Source organism: Bos javanicus, chromosome 25, assembly GCF_032452875.1.
Source record: "Bos javanicus breed banteng chromosome 25, ARS-OSU_banteng_1.0, whole genome shotgun sequence".
NCBI lineage: Eukaryota > Metazoa > Chordata > Mammalia > Artiodactyla > Bovidae > Bos > Bos javanicus.
This window is the reverse complement of record NC_083892.1, coordinates 41465303-41479906: the sequence shown is the minus strand read 5'-3', so window position 1 is coordinate 41479906 and position 14604 is coordinate 41465303. Positions and strand designations below refer to the sequence as shown.

Sequence of the window (14604 nt, the reverse complement as noted above, 5' to 3'; positions counted from 1 at the left end):
CTGAGCCTCCCCGAGCCCTTTGGCCATTCGCTCTTTCCCTGGTGAGGTGGGGGCCAGCGACCGGGAGGCGGGGGGCATCGCACCTGGGTGGTGCCCGGGCCTTCCTGCCCACCCAGCTGGGCCACTGCCCCCACCCTGCTCCTTCCCCTAGACACACTGGATCGACTCAGCCTCCCGGGTGGCTGCTGCCCCCTCCCCAGGTGCTGAACCCCGACGCCTGGGGCCCACCCTCACTTCCCCAGCTCCTGTTCCCCTTCCCGGGTCCCAGGCTCCCCCCGCACGCCAGCCTGGCACAGGGAAGGGGAGAGGATGGGGAGGCAGCTCCAGGGAACAGTTCCTTCCTTGGCCTCTGGGCTCTGCACACCCAGCCTTCTCAATCCATCCCAGGCAGGGCGGCACAGGGCCTTGAACCGGGAGAGCAGAGGCTCTGGATCTCAGGGCCTGCAAGGGGCAGGCCGCCCCATCTCAGGTCCAATCCCCTTGCCCGCCTGCTCGGAGCTGTGACCGTAGCCGGTCGCCCCATAGTGGATGAGACCTTCCCCGCAGCACCCAGACTAGGGAGGGTGGTGTCAGCTGTGCCCCCCACCCTGCAATCCATCCGTCAGAGTGCTGACCCTGCAGGGACACAGCTCGCTGGAGGCACTGGAAAACCTGGCTGTTTATGTATGAACATGTGCAGCTCACCAGGAGACCCTCTGCCCTCCGCAGGGGGCCCTGCCCCCCCAACCCACAGCCAGCACACCCTCTGCCTGGCGGGCCGGCTGACTTGGGGGCTTGCACCTCGGCCCCTCCCTCCAGGGCCCACCCCGCCTCCCGCAGCCCATGTGGAGCCCTCCCGTGTGGCCTGCAGCTCCCGGCTGCCCCGCCCGGGTTCTGTCCATACGGGGAGGCTGCCTGAGTTGCCGGCCGGGGGAGCCCGGCAGGTCCCTGGGGTCACCAGGTGGGCGCAAGTGCCTTCTTCTGGGGCTGCGGGCCCACCGGGTGAGGGAGCGGCCCCTGGGCGCCTGGCAGGGCTACCAGGTGACCCACTCCACCGGCCGCAGGTGGGTGGGCAGGAGGCTCCCAGGAGAGGCCTGACCTTTGGCAAGATGGTCAGCGGGCAGGGCGCCCTGTCCTTTCCAGGCGGCCGCTAACCGCAGGCCCCCTACAGCTCCTCCGCGGGTATTAGCATCCTCTTCTCCACGTTGCGGCCCTTCCTGCCCCCACCGGGGCCGCCATCTGGGCTGTGGGTGGGCGTGTGGGGTGAGGGCACACTGCCCTGGCCGGGCCGGGGGGCCTCCTGTGTGGCCTGCTGCGTGTACTTCTGGTAGGCGGGTGAGAAGTTATGGATGGCGTCCTGCACGATGTCCTGCGGGCTCATGGTCTCCTTGAGGCCACTGGAGATGCTCTGCATGGGTGCTGAGGGGGCTGGTGGCGGGCGGTGGGTGGGCTGGGCGCACCCCGGGCACGCACCACCCCGCCCCTCATGCGCCCAGCCCCCAGGACCTGGCTTCCTCCCTGCCAGCCTGCGCACTGCCCAGGGCTGAGGCCTCTTTTCTGCATGTCCAGGTCCTGGCTCAGCCAGCAGGGGGTGACTCCAGGATCCCTGGATCTCAGCCCAGCCCTGGGGCACTCCCAGCCCAGACCCTCTGCCAGGTCGCCTTGGGTTGGCCCCCACCTTATCTTCACCTTGGGGTGATCCCTTCATCTCCTCACCACTCCAGGCTGACCAGTCCAGGCTGAGGCCCGTCCCTACCCACATGGGCCTTTCTCTAGGGACACCAGCGCCAGCCAGCTCCCCGACTCTCCCGCCAGGCCTGTCTGAGTGCCTGGGGGTGCTGGTGAGGACCCCTCAGGCCCAGGGGGCAAGGAACTGTCTATCAGCGCAGGGACTCACTCAGCTCATCCCGCCCCTGGTCTCCTCCCTGGGACTGTGTGAAGGTGACGCCCCTGCTGGGGCTCGTTCCTTCCTTGGGGCCATCTCCCTGCCCACCACGGTGAGATGGGGAACAGAGGCGTGGTTTGGGAGCTGCCCAGGCCCCCCCAGCACCCCTGCCCTAGAGACGGTCCAGGAGCTCCTCACCCGGGCTGCGGGCCCTGCATACCTGGTGAGCTCTCTGTCTTCTCCGAGTACACCTGGCAGGTGAAGGCATAGCGCAGGGCGATGGACGCAAAGAGCATCTCAATGCAGATGATGAAGTTCTGGTAGCCGGCGGCCACTGTGCCGGCCCCCACTGTGCTCCCATCGATGACCTGGACCTCGGGGATGACCCCACACCTCTCCAGGATGGCCAGCAGCAGCCCTGGGGAGTGGTGATGGCTGCTCAGTCAGCTGCTCCGGACAGGAGGCTGGACGGGAGCCGACCCCAGCCAAGACCCGCCCCCCCCCCCCCAGCCGAGGCTGCGTGAGCTTGGTAGGGGTCTGCAGGGTCTGAGCTCAGTTCAGGGGGACTGGGTGCCTCCAGTGCTGGGTCCTTGGCGGCACAGCGGGCATCAAGAATTCCCAAGGGCCTGTCTTGCTCTCCCCCTGGCCCCAGCTGCTCACTGTCCTCTGAGAAGTGGGGGCCGGGAGTGCCCAGGGGGTGGTGGGTGCATGGCTCCAGCACCCCTCTGGGCGTCCTGACTCCCCACATCAGGCCCCATCTGCTGGGGGGTCCTCGCTGTCTCCCCTACTGAGAGGGCCACCGGCTGACCAGGGCTGCAGCTGGGGGTGGGGCTGGGCTTGAGGGCACCAGGAACGTGCCCACCCACCCTGCCAGAAAGAGAGGAAGATGACGGCCTTGATGGTGAGGAACTTGAGGACGGGCTCAAAGGGCTGCAGCAGCTCCCTGGTGGCAGAGTAGAAGAGGAACAGGGCGTACAGCGCCAGGCTGACCGAGGCGTTGTAGACGAGGGTGATGTACAGGTAGCCGCTGCGGACGCTGCGGGCCAGGACGGGAGCCCGTTAGGGCGGCCACAGCGCTGTGCCCAACCCCATCGCACCCACTGTGCCACCGGCCTGAGCCCCCAGCCTGGGCACCGCAGAGACTCAGACCTGGGCCCCCCTCCAGGGCCGCACGGGGCACCTGGCGGGGAGGCCGAGGAGCTGAGGGGCGCTGGTCTCCAGCGCCCGCCCCCTCCAGGCAGGAGCCCCGCTGCCCCTCCCCAACCTCCCTCCATAGGAACAGCCCTGTGCAAGGCAAACCCACGTCGTGTGCGGGCCTTGGTGTGCATGTGACTGTGTGAGCAGGAACATGTGTGCACACGCATGCACACGTGAGCCTTATGTGTGCACGCGCATGTGTGCGCTCCTCTGTGACAGCGTGTGCCTGCACATGTGCATGTGTGAACATGTGTGCACGTGAGCAGGAGTGCGCATGCGTGTGGCTATGTGCAGGAGTGCGCAGGCGTTTGAGATGCGAGCAGGAGTGCGCATGCGTGTGGGATGTTCCTGAGGCCCTGGCCCAGGGGCACGTACGAGGGCGGAGCTTGGCTCCCTGGGTGCCCTTAACTCCACCCCGGCTGTCCGGGGGCCGTGGGGTCGGGGCCGCGAGGCCCTGGGGTACCTAGGCCTCACGTGGGAACAAGGGTCTGTTTGCCACAGCCTTGCCCCCGGCCCTTCCCCCTGTGCTAAGCCCTGCCTCCCGCTCCGGCCCCCACCCCGCCCTGCCCGCATCCCAGCCGGGCCTCACTTGAAGTCCCCGTCGTGGTATTTGCCGAACGCCTGCAGGACGATGGTGACCAAGGCCATGATGGGCTTCACAATGCAGAACTGCAGCGTGGCCTGGGGGTCGGGGAGGGGCTGAGGATGGTGGCTGGGGGCCACTGGTGAGGAGCCAGCCCAGTAGAGCCAGCCCAGCATGCTGGGTGCGCAGGGGCTGTGGGGGGCTGGCCGGGCGGCCCAGGGACTCACCTGCTTGCAGAAGCGCAGAAAGCCGATGGAGTAGGTCATGCCCCGAAGGCAGCAGGTGCCGTGGAAGCAGCTGGTCCTGGGGTGCAGGAGTCCCTGAGGCGTGTCCCCGGAGGATACCCCCAGAGTGTCCTGGCTGCCCAGCAGGGGGTGGGGGACCCGCGGGCTCTGGGCAGAAGCTTACCGGACGGGCTTTCCCCGGATCTCAGCCATGATGGCGCTCTCACCCCCCAGGTACTGGAAACAGAGGCTCAGGAAGCTGTAAATGACAAAGGCTGCAGAGCAGGGTGTGGGCAGTGAGCCTGGGCCGCCCACGAGGCCCGCTGGCCACGCAGAGCTCCTGGGCACCCCCTGCCCAGGAGACACAGACACACTCCTCACGGGGCTCGCAGCCCAGCCCTGGGACGTTCCCCCGGGCAGGGGGGTGGGGCCAGAGCAGTCCCTGTGGCTCTGACTCCCCCACGACCTGGCCCACGGCCTCTCCCAGGCTCCGGCCGGCCCAGCTGCAGCCGCTCCCCCACCTTGGGAGCCCGGGAATCTCCTTGGCACCCCTGATCTGGCCATCTGGCGGGGCCCTCGCTAAGCCAGACTCAGGCTGGCAGGGGCTGTGCAAGCCCCTGGGAGCCCCTCACTCGCTCCCGGGGCCCTGGAGAGCTGGCAGCACCCACCTTCGTAGCAATCCCTCACGGAGTCGAAGTAGATGTAGTCCTGGTGGCCCCCCAGGAGGAGGAGGCTGAGCCAGGAGTCGAAGGCGTAGACGGGGACGATGAACAGCAGGCGGATGATGTAGCGCTGCTCGTGGGGCACCGTGTAGGAGCGCAGGTGCAGGTAGATCTGGGCAGGCAGAGAAGGCAGGCCTGGGGCTCGCTGCCCGCCCGCCCCCAGCCCCCAGCCAGCAGGAGGGAGCAGAGCCAGCCTCGCTGGGCCCTGCCCTGAGCCGACGCTGCGCACCAGGAGCGTGCATAGTCACGGGCGTGCTCATTCATTCATTCAGGGGTGGGCATGTACGCTGGCCTGCGGAGCAGTATGGCACGGCGACATGGGGCATTAGAACAGCTGATGCCTCCGACCCCTCCTTGGGACTTAGCCCACGGAACAGATTTATTCAGAGACAAGGACAGGATTCACGTTCAAGGATGTTCATCGTAGGGACACAGGAGACCGAGCCTGGTGGTGGGCCCTTGACTGCCTTGCAGAGGGCGACCCTCAGCCCCGGGCACCAGCCTGGGGGGCTGCTCCGAGAGAACGCAACAGGACGGCAAAGCAAGTAGGGCCCAGGTGTGTGCCAGAGCTGGGCAGAGATGAAGGGGAGGACATCCCTGGATGAAAGGGACAGATGGGTAGTCCCCATGATCGCCTGTAACCTTCCTACATCATCTTTGTTTTCTACGAGGACATGAAAAAGCAGTGAGGGGAAGAAGCACAGGGAGCCAGGCAAACAGGTAGCTGGCCATGGGCCCCAGCACCCCTGGGAGGCTTCCTGGAGGAAGCGCCATGAGGGAAGGGGGAGGGGCAGGCTGAGCGCAGAAGCCCAGCCTCTGGGGGCACAGCCCGGGGTGGCGGGGGCAGGCTGGCATCATCAGGCTCCTTATCAGCTGCTCCCTCCCCAGCGGGTGCATTGGGAAGGGCACAGCTTGACCAGCTATCAGGAGACAGACTCGGGCCCTTGGGCACGCACTGCCCGCTGCGGGCCTTGGCAAGCCGCTGTCCCCTCAGGCCTCAGTGCCCCGTCTTTAAAGTGAGAGTTGAGTCGCTTTCTGTCCCCCTGGGTGGAGAGTGAGGGACTCCCTGTTGGGGTGGGGGGAGGAGAGGAGGTGGGGGCCTGGGAAATGCCGCCCACAGGCTCTCCGTCAGCCCTGCCCAGGCCGTGGGGCCCCGGGACACTGGGCTCCAGACACACGCTCCCAGAAGGTCAGGGCTGAACAGAGGGCCAAGCCAAGGCCCAGACTGTGGCTGGAACTGGGACAGCCTGGACCCAGGACACTGGGTGCCCACCCCCCCGGGTGCTCGTTGTCCCACAAAGCACAGCCGCCTGGGAACCTAAAGCCATGCTGCCACCAGGAAGAAGGCCTGGCTTCCGTGTGATGCAAACGCACCACCCACCTGTCTTGTCTACCCATCCAGATGCTCCGGGACAGCTTGCTAAAACTCAGGGCAAATACTGCCTCCTCCAGGAAGGCCTCCCGGATGGCCCCAACAGGAAAGGGCCACCTTCTCCTGCCGCTCTCGGCTGCACCTGGCCCACCCTAACATGCTTGCCCTGTCCCCCTTATGACCGGTTATCTGAGGCCACGCCTAGACATGCACCAGCCTGGGGGCGACTCTCACTGGGGGGGCATCGGCCCCCACGGCCCTGCCTCGAGGCCTCTGGCCTCCTGCTGTGCTGCCAGCCAGTCTCCTGACTGCCCCTGCCGCAGGCTCACTCCGCCAGTCCAGCCTCTGCAACGATGCCAGCCAAGCCATCCTACGGGGCCACTCTGCCCTTGGTGCCCAACCGCAGCCTCCTCTGGCTCCCCAGCACCCCTGGCTGAGGGCCAAACTCCCACATGTCCGGGGAGTGCCTCCAGCCAGGGAAGCCCTCTCCTGCCAGCCTGCACTCGTGCCTCTTTGGGCTGGTCCTGGGCTCCCGAGCTGCTCTGCTGTCTGTGATGCCTGGTACCCACTGCCCAACGCTGCCCCCAAGCACCGCCTCTCACCGCCCCCCAGCCACTCCCTCACTCTCTCTGCCAGGCCTGGCAGTTCCACCTGGGGCGACCTGGGTCCCCAGCTCTGGGCCCCTCCAGCCACGCTCTGACCCCCGGGAGTAGAGGACTCTTCCCCTCCCAGCAGCGTGGGCCTGGGAAAGACCCCCAGTCTTTCACAGCCTCACTCTCCTCGTCCGTGAAAGCGGACCCTGCCGCTGACCTCAGCGAATGGACCCACGGCCTGACAAAGCGCCCCGGGGTTGGGTGGGGGGGCCGGGCATCCAGCGAGAGTTCTTCCCACTGTTGGGCGGAAGCTATCTGTCTTCCCGCCCGGCTCTCTGTCCCCTGACCCTCCCTGGCCCCACGTGGCTGTGGTGAGCCCCGGGGCGCTGCTCCTCCAGCCAGCCAGGCCTCAGGGTCTGCCCCAAGGCCGAGCAGGCCCCCTGGGGCTGGGCTGTGGGTCCCCAGGGGGCACCGAGGGGAGGCTCACCTGGTGGCCGGTGAGCACCAGGGCCGCCCACACGAAGACGCCCGAGACGCCGCGGGCCAGCGGTGAGGTGAGGAAGAGGGGCCCGGGGCCCTGGGAGCCGTTCCCCGCACGCTCCATCTGCGGTCCCGCAGGCCTGGCCGGTGGCGTCCACGCCAAGGGGGTGCCCAGGAGCCCCGGGGTGTCAGTCATCTGTAGAGGGAGGAAGGGCACATGGGGCGTGGAGAGGGCAAAGGTGCGCTGGGGGCGGGCGGCATGTGGGCGGGCCGCAGCGCCGGGCTGCGCGGCCAAGCTGGGCTTTGGCCAACGGCCCTCCCGCAAGGGTGCCAGGCAGATCCTCCTGCCTGCGTGCCTGGGCTCTGGGCAGCCCTCTGTGTGCAGGGACCCAACTCCGAGGCCCGGCCCTGAGGTGCTCTCCTTTCTGGTGTCTGCCGCCTGGGCGCAGACACCAGCCGCTCGCCCGTGACCTGGGGCGATGCCCCCTCTGGTGTCCTGGGCTTGGGGGAGCCTGCGTCCAGGAGCCAAAGACATCAGAGGAAGTCGGGGAGTCCCCGTGGCCCTGCCTGCCGGGGGTGGGGTCTGGGAAGCCAGCCAGACTAGCCCTGCCCTCAGCAGCGGACGGGGTGGGGGGCGCGCCCGGTACCCACCCACCCAGCCTGCCTGCCTGACCATCTGGCGTCCTGCTTGGCCAGGGCTCCTGGCCACCCCAGGACTGCTCGCCCATCCTGGGTGCCCGCTCTGCAGCCTCTTGTAACCTGCTGGGGCGCCAGGCACCTCCCCGCTCTCGCACTCGAGGCCTCCACCCCGCCCTCCGGCCCTGGTCACAGGGCCCAGCACCTACCTCTCAGGCAGGAAGCTCCCCGGCCAGTCCTGGGCGCTGGGCCTCTAGGGAAGCCAGGCTGGTCGTTTGCGTGGCCAGTGAACCCGGCAGGCGGCCCTGGTGGGGGTGGGACCGGGCTACCTTTGGGAGGCCACACCAGGCCCCGGGAGGGGCGGCCACCAGCAGGCACAGCCCCGTGGCCCCCCCAGCCTCAGGCGGAGGGCGGGCCAGCAGAGGGGCGGCGCGAAGGCGGGCCCCTCCCATGACACTCTATCCCTCCCCCGGCTGCTTGCTCCAGGCGGCTGGCTCCCGGACTACCTGCCGCCAGGTGCCCTCACCTGCCTGGACCAGAAGGCCAGGCCCACGGGGGCCTGAGACAGGGGGCGGGTCTGCGGCGGGCCAGGGTGGGCTGCACTCCTGTGGGTACAGGCTTCCCGTTGGGCTGATGGAGTTCTCCGAGGAGACAGTGGGCATAGCGTGACATCGAGGGTGGATTAAATGCCCCTTAAAATGGGTAAATCTATTATTGGGTCCCAGCCCCCAAAAGTCTACTGGGAATGTTCCTGTGTTTGTCTGCTGGAGGAGGGGAGGAGGGGCCTGGGTGAGTGAGAAAGGCAGCTGGGCCTGCGGGGTCAGCCCTGGCAGGGCCGGGGGCTCGCCCGCCCGGCCTCGGGGTGGCAGGGGGCGCCTTGGCGGGCGTCAGCGCGGGCACCTGCCCACATGGTCTTTCCTTGGTGCTGCCCACCCTCCCTGAGGCCCTGGGTCAAGGCATCAGGCTCCTTACAGAGGCGGGAGTTGTTGGGGAGACGTGACTGGGCTCCCCAGGGGTATGGGGGTGCTCCAGAGAGGCTGCCGGCCCCTGCGCCTGCGCCCGTCCACCCATATGGTTGCCCAGGGAGCCCCCAGATACGCCCTGAGGCCCTGGTCCTGACCCGGAAAGCCCGGGACTGCCCCTCCCCCAGACCCCTGCAGGCTGCCCTGGCCAGAGTCCCCTGGGCCCAGTGTCATCCTGCGTCCCAAATGTCCCCTCCTTCAATTCCACAGGCGCGTCAGGATCGCTGTGCCCTGCCCAGCCCACGCCCGGGCCCCGGGGAGCCAGCGCCCTGCGCGTGGGCTCCCACGCTGCCTGGCAGGTGGCTGCTGCGGCCTGTGGCTTCTCCCGCCGCCACGAGTTCCCGCGGGCCCCCAGCCCCGTCTGCCCACTGCGCGGTGGCCGCACGTTGTAAGCCTGGGCACCCGCCCGTCCTGCGGCTTCCTGATCAGGTCGCCCCAGCGGCTGCCTCGGCCCCGCCTGCCGCCGGGATCCCGGCCTCCTCGGAGGCCCCTTCACCTCACTGTGCCTCTGTTTTCTCGTCTGCAAAGGTGAGTCTGGGTTCCACCAGCCCTTCCGTGGGCTGCTGTGTGCAGACTGCAGGCCCTGCCCCACCTGCTCCTTCCTTGAGCCCCAGACCGCAGATCGCAGACCGCAGAGCAGGGCCACGTACCAGGCGTGGCAGGATCAGGAGCCCTGGGGGGGTGAGGCGTGGCTTCTCCCGCTTAGAGGGAAGGACCAGCTGTGCCAAGCCCGCGCGTGACTGGCGAAGGGTCCCGGGTCTGGGGAGGCGAGGACTTCAGCACCCAGTCCTGGGAAGGGCCAGGGCGAGGCTGACCCTTCAGCCACCATGGGACTCTTCAGCCAAAGGAGGCCTTACGCTGTCACAGCCACACTTCCTGCTCGCCCTCCTGGGGCTGGACACTGACCGAGCCTGTCTCGGGACAAACCTGCCCACCCAGAGGCCGAGGCCCCTGAATGCGGGTCCCATGACAGGTGACGGGGCCCCAGGTGGCTCCCGGCCGGGTTGCGGGAGGCGGGGACGCTGCAGACCCATCACAGACCTCAGCGCCCTCGTCCCAGCGCCTGCCCCTCACCTCAGGGACCTGACACCCGGGGCACTCAGCCTGGGTCGGGCACCGAACCTCCCTCCAGGCATTCCTGCCGAGCCAGCCCCTTTCTAGGCCGGCCTGCTGCCTGGGGACATCTCCGGGGTCATGCGGGGGCAGACTCCCTGCCCGCCCTCCTTGCATCCAGGCCCTTCCCGTGCCGAGAGCAGCCCGCCAGGGTCCTTTGATGCCCCCTAGGCCCTCGCTGACAGTGCCCACAGGCAGTGAAAGGACTCACCCCTGGGCTGTGGCTGCTGCCAGCAGAACGGCTGGTGACTCAGCCCACACCCGCACGGCCTGCACAGGGCGGCTGTCATGCCCCAGGACGCCTCTGCAGCCCGCGGGGGATGAGTCCCGGCCTGGCCGCCCACCAGCCTGCAGGCCCCGAGCCCCTCCTCCTCTCCCTCTGGGCCTCAGCTTGGCGGCGGGGGAGGCGCTGAGGGGCCTTCCAGCTCTAGTTTGGGGGCAGTTTTGGAAGCATGGCCTCTCTCTGTCCAAGGTGCTGGCTCCTCACCTGGGCGGAGCCCCGGGCCTGAAGCCGGGGGTGCCCGGCCCCGGGCAGAGGCAGGCCTGGGAGCCTGAGGGCCTCTCACTGTGTCTGTGGCCATGGCCGACTGTGGCCTCTCCGGGCCCTGGTTTCTGCGGGCGATGATGGCCGTGTCCGGCAGGGCAGCCCTGGTCAGCACGGGACTCGGGAGGCGCTGCCGGCTCCTCCCAAAGGCGGCCTCGGCTGCCGCCGCCAGGGGCTGGGCGAGGGTCCCGCCAGCGAGCGCACGTGGGTGGCCTTCTGCTGCCCAGTCACCGAGCCAACCAGCCCTGCCCCGCGATGTGCGGGGACCCACACGAGGCTTTCTCCTTGCATCCTGCCCTCTTTCCTGCCCGTGCCCAGCCGAGTCCCTGCCAGGCCTGCTGCCTTGGTCCCCGGGACAGCCTGTGCCTGCCCGGGGCCTGTCCATACCTGCCTGTTGCCCCAGAGCAGACTGGGGTGCTGACCTGGGCCTGGCCTGACCGGGATGGCCTGAGGGCCTCTTTGGCCACGGGGTGGCACCCGGGGCACGGGGTGCCTGGCAGGGGGCACAGCCTCTGGGGTGGAGGTGGGCTGGGGATAGAACTGCTGTGAAGCTCAGAATCTCAGGGTGTGGGTGTTTCTCTCCAGGGGTGCACAGGGGTCCAGCCTGGACACATCTCTCCCCTGGGTGTGCGGGCACGCCCACACACACACACACACACACGCGCACACACACACACACACACAGCTCACCTCCCTGGTAACGCCCTCAGCCGTCCGGCCGGGCCCCTGAGGCAGGTCTGACGCAGGCCTCCGGGCCTGTGGGGGTGGCGGGCTGTCCGGAACCACCGCCAGACCTCCAGGCCTCTGCCGCGCCTCCTCCCTGCGGCTGGGGTCAGTCCGATAGGCCTGCTGCTGGGAAAGTGCTGGCCCTGCCCCAGACCCAGCAAATGCCTCCCTGCTGCCCGCCCCAGCTGCCCTGCCAGGCCGGCCCTACCTGCCTGGGTAGCCCAGCCACACCCTCCTCCGTGCCCTGCCCAGGGTTGGGGCCAGCAGTCCTTCCCACCCACCACCCACCTGGCTGTCATGGCTCCGACCTCCAGGCGTGGGTCTTGCTGGACCAGTGACTGCTGTGGCTCTGGGTCCTGCGTCTGCCCGGCCCGTCTGTGTGGCCGGGGGGTCCGAGGCCCGCTTCACATGCGGCGAGGGTTGAGTGGGGTGATGTGGCGTTTGCCACACTCGGAGCACCCCCACCCAGCCCTGCTCTGTTCACGCTGCTCCACTTTCCTGTCTTCCGTCCCTTCTGCCCTCAACTGCCCCACGTCAGGGAGCCGCGCCTCCCGGGGCTCCGGCACCTCCCATGTCTCGCAGTCTGTGTGGAATGTACCCTTCTGATGTCCCTGGTCCCCACAGGAAGCCAGGCCTGCCCCCTGCTCTCCAGCTGTGACTGTGAAAGCCGGCGGCGCGCTCACCTCCACACCACTCAGCCAGCTCTGAGCTCGTTCTCGTGGATCCGGCCATCACCCTCGTCCCCTGCCCAGCGCCCCCTCCTGATCTCCAGTTTCCCTCCAAGGCACGAAACAGAACAGCCGATGCCAGCTTATCCAGCTGGGCCTGCGCCCGCTGCCTCATTCAGTGGGCTGTCTGTCATAATTGGTTCAGGAGGATCCAGGGCTCCATCAAACCCCGGACAAACTGCTTGGATGGATAACCGAGGATGGCCGCCCTCCTGGCCTCTCTTGACCGCCAAGGGACCCACTCGCCCTTGACTCTGAGCTGGGGCTGCAGGCCCGCCCTTGACTCTGAGCTGGGGCTGCAGGCCGTGTCCACTTAGGAAAAGGCAGCAAGTGGGAGAACGTGGGCTTCTCTGCTTGCAGCTCAGCAGCAGGGATGTCTACACCACCTCACCCCACCCCGCGTCCACCCCACACTGCGTTGGTCCAAGGCCACGGCCTTGAACAAGGGCGCTTCCTGCACCTGTCGGCGTTGCAGGGGCGGGCACACCGACCCCACGTGTGTTATCCACATTTGGCCATAAATTGCTGGGAGTTGTAATTACAGTTTGATTGCTGGGTAAAGCACCATATGCAGCCTTTCCATCTAAAGGAATAACAATTTCCACGAAGCCGACAGCCCTGCCTGCGGAAACCGCGGCTTTATGGATCTCTTTATTGGAGTGTGTCTCTCCTCCTGAATTACAGCAGCTGCGAGCAGAGCACCGCAGAAAGGGCCAAGCGCCTTCTCACACGAGCCGCCCGTCTTGATTTACAAGGCAGAGCAGAGCAGCGAGGCGCTGGCTTCAGTGACGGAAGTCTTTGCTCTCAATAGCTACGACAGCTTTGGGCAGCTGTAAGTACCACTTGGGACAGCGCTGGGGACCCTGGTTTCAATTATACGTCAGCCGTCCCCCCACATTCCCGGCGGGCAGCTGTGGGACAGCACAGATGATGGGCTCAAGTGCGTTTGCATCCTGGGGCCGGTCCCCTGGGGGCCTGAGCAACTCGCCCCGTCCTGCTGAGCCTCAATTGCCTCCACTGCCCACCTGCCGAGTCACCAGGACTCGGTCAGACGGCAGGGGCGCCGCCAGGGCCTGGCGCGCAGGAGGCCACAAGGCTGCACACGAGCCCTGCACGCAGAGCACGGAGGGACGTCCGCCCGCCGTGTCAACGAGGATGGCCTGTCCCTTAGAAAAGGGACCGGGGAGTGCCAGCGTGGGGCTGGGGCCGGGTGAACAGCATGGGAAAGTGAAAGTTGCTCGGTTACGTCCAACTCTTTGTGACCCCATGGACTGGGGCCCGCCAGGCTCCTCTGTCCGTGGACTTCTGCAGGCAAGAGTACCAGAGCGGGTAGCCTTTCCCTTCTCCAGGGGATCTTCCCAACCCAGGGATCACTCTGGTCTCTTGCATTGCAGGCGGATTCGTTACCAGCTGAGGTACTAGGGAAGCTTGTGTGGCCCATCCAAGGAGTCAGTGTGAACGGCGTCCCTCGGGGCCCTCTGCTTGCTTCAAACCCCAGCCCTGCCGCTTGGTGGCAGCGTGCCTCTGTTTCCTCAACTGCTGTGTAGACCTCATTGGGTGGGCAGGAGGATTAAACGTGTTACCAGGACTGAAGGGTGAGCCCAGAGCTCACCAACAGGCAGGGTGAGCCAGACCTCTCGTACATTTAGGGGCCAAGTCAGAAAACCAAAGCTGCAAATCTGGACTTAGCCCCAGGCTGGAGCCTGACCTGAGGTTCAGGTTCCTGGCTGGCCAAGCAGGAGAAGCGTTTCCAGACTCGTCTGATGCCTAGACGACAAGCGTGCTAATTACAGGCTGATACGGATGGAGGCGTCTCCGGCCCAGCGGTGCTCGTGTCGCCCCGTGTGCCCAGCCAGGCGCCGGTCCTCCAGGAGCTGTGACCCCCATCATTCCCAGGTGCTGCTGACCTCCCAACACACCTCTTCTACTCCGGTGTCTGTGTCCCCACACCTGCCGTGACCTGTGTCACCCCTCGGGCCCTCTCATGTGGGTGGACAGGCCTTTCCCTTCTCCTGTTGGTCAGCTGCTTTCTGGCCTTTAAAGCGTCCGTGCAGGCCCTCCAAGTGCAGACGCCAGGTAGGGTCTTCTCAGGAGAAAGGCCAGGGCTGAGAGCGAGCAGCAGGGAGGTGGACCCAGAGCCCCCAGCCAGATGTGGCCGCCGAAGAGCCCTGAGCTGCCCAGCATGGATCTGCCCGTTTCCCCTGGTGGGGCCTGGCTCCCAGGTCCCTCCAGCTCCCCACACAGGGGCATCTGCTCCGCTCTAGAAGTCTGGTGGACCCTCGTATGACTGCCTGGCCCTCCTGACACAGGTCACCGGGTCACCCCACAGCTGGTGTGTGCCTGTGGGTTTACCCGACGGTCCTGAGGGGCTGTGAACGTGCCTCCCCGGGGGTCCCGGCATCTGCTGAGGGAACGAGCCTTTGAACAAGGCTGTCTTCTGTCCCATGCTCAGCAACCCCACTCGAGTCCTTCTCAGCTTAGACCAGAAGCATGGTCTCGCCATCACCAGTCCCTGACAGCCCCTAACGTCCCAGTTTGAGCTTCTGCACCCCGGCCGTTCCCACGAGCACCTGCGTCGGTGGGGGGATGCACCTCTACCCTCTGCATTTAAGCACGTGGCTCTGGAAGCTAGGGTGCCAGCCCATCGCGAGGCCGCGAGCGGCGTCTGGGCAACGGAAGGATCAGAAAACCCACGGGAAGAGGAGCAGGATGAGGGAGGGGGCAGAGTCAGCTCCTGGAGCCGTCTTACCATGTGAACCTCAGATCGAGCTTTTGCCAAATAGATTTTCCTTCCCCCAGC

General features: G+C 67.0%; 1 protein-coding gene across 3 annotated transcripts; it reads right to left on the bottom strand.

Moving 5' to 3' along the window:
- Positions 1–640: 640 nt before the first annotated feature.
- Positions 641–14575, bottom strand: TMEM184A (transmembrane protein 184A). 3 transcript variants are annotated; one of them, XM_061402379.1, is made up of 10 exons: positions 11041–14575; positions 7881–7976; positions 7043–7231; positions 4537–4702; positions 4053–4143; positions 3872–3947; positions 3651–3742; positions 2731–2900; positions 2085–2282; positions 641–1407 (listed from the first exon to the last, which is right to left on the bottom strand). In XM_061402379.1, the coding sequence occupies exons 3-10, from the start codon at positions 7229–7231 to the stop codon at positions 1145–1147; spliced, it is 1245 nt and encodes a 414-aa protein (XP_061258363.1). In that variant the 5' UTR covers positions 7881–7976; positions 11041–14575; the 3' UTR covers positions 641–1144. The 3 variants fall into 3 exon arrangements, with proteins under 3 accessions (XP_061258363.1, XP_061258362.1, XP_061258361.1); XM_061402378.1 differs by lacking the exon at positions 11041–14575 and having other exon boundaries at positions 7881–8044; XM_061402377.1 differs by lacking the exons at positions 7881–7976; positions 11041–14575 and adding an exon at positions 7709–7873.
- Positions 14576–14604: the final 29 nt, after the last annotated feature.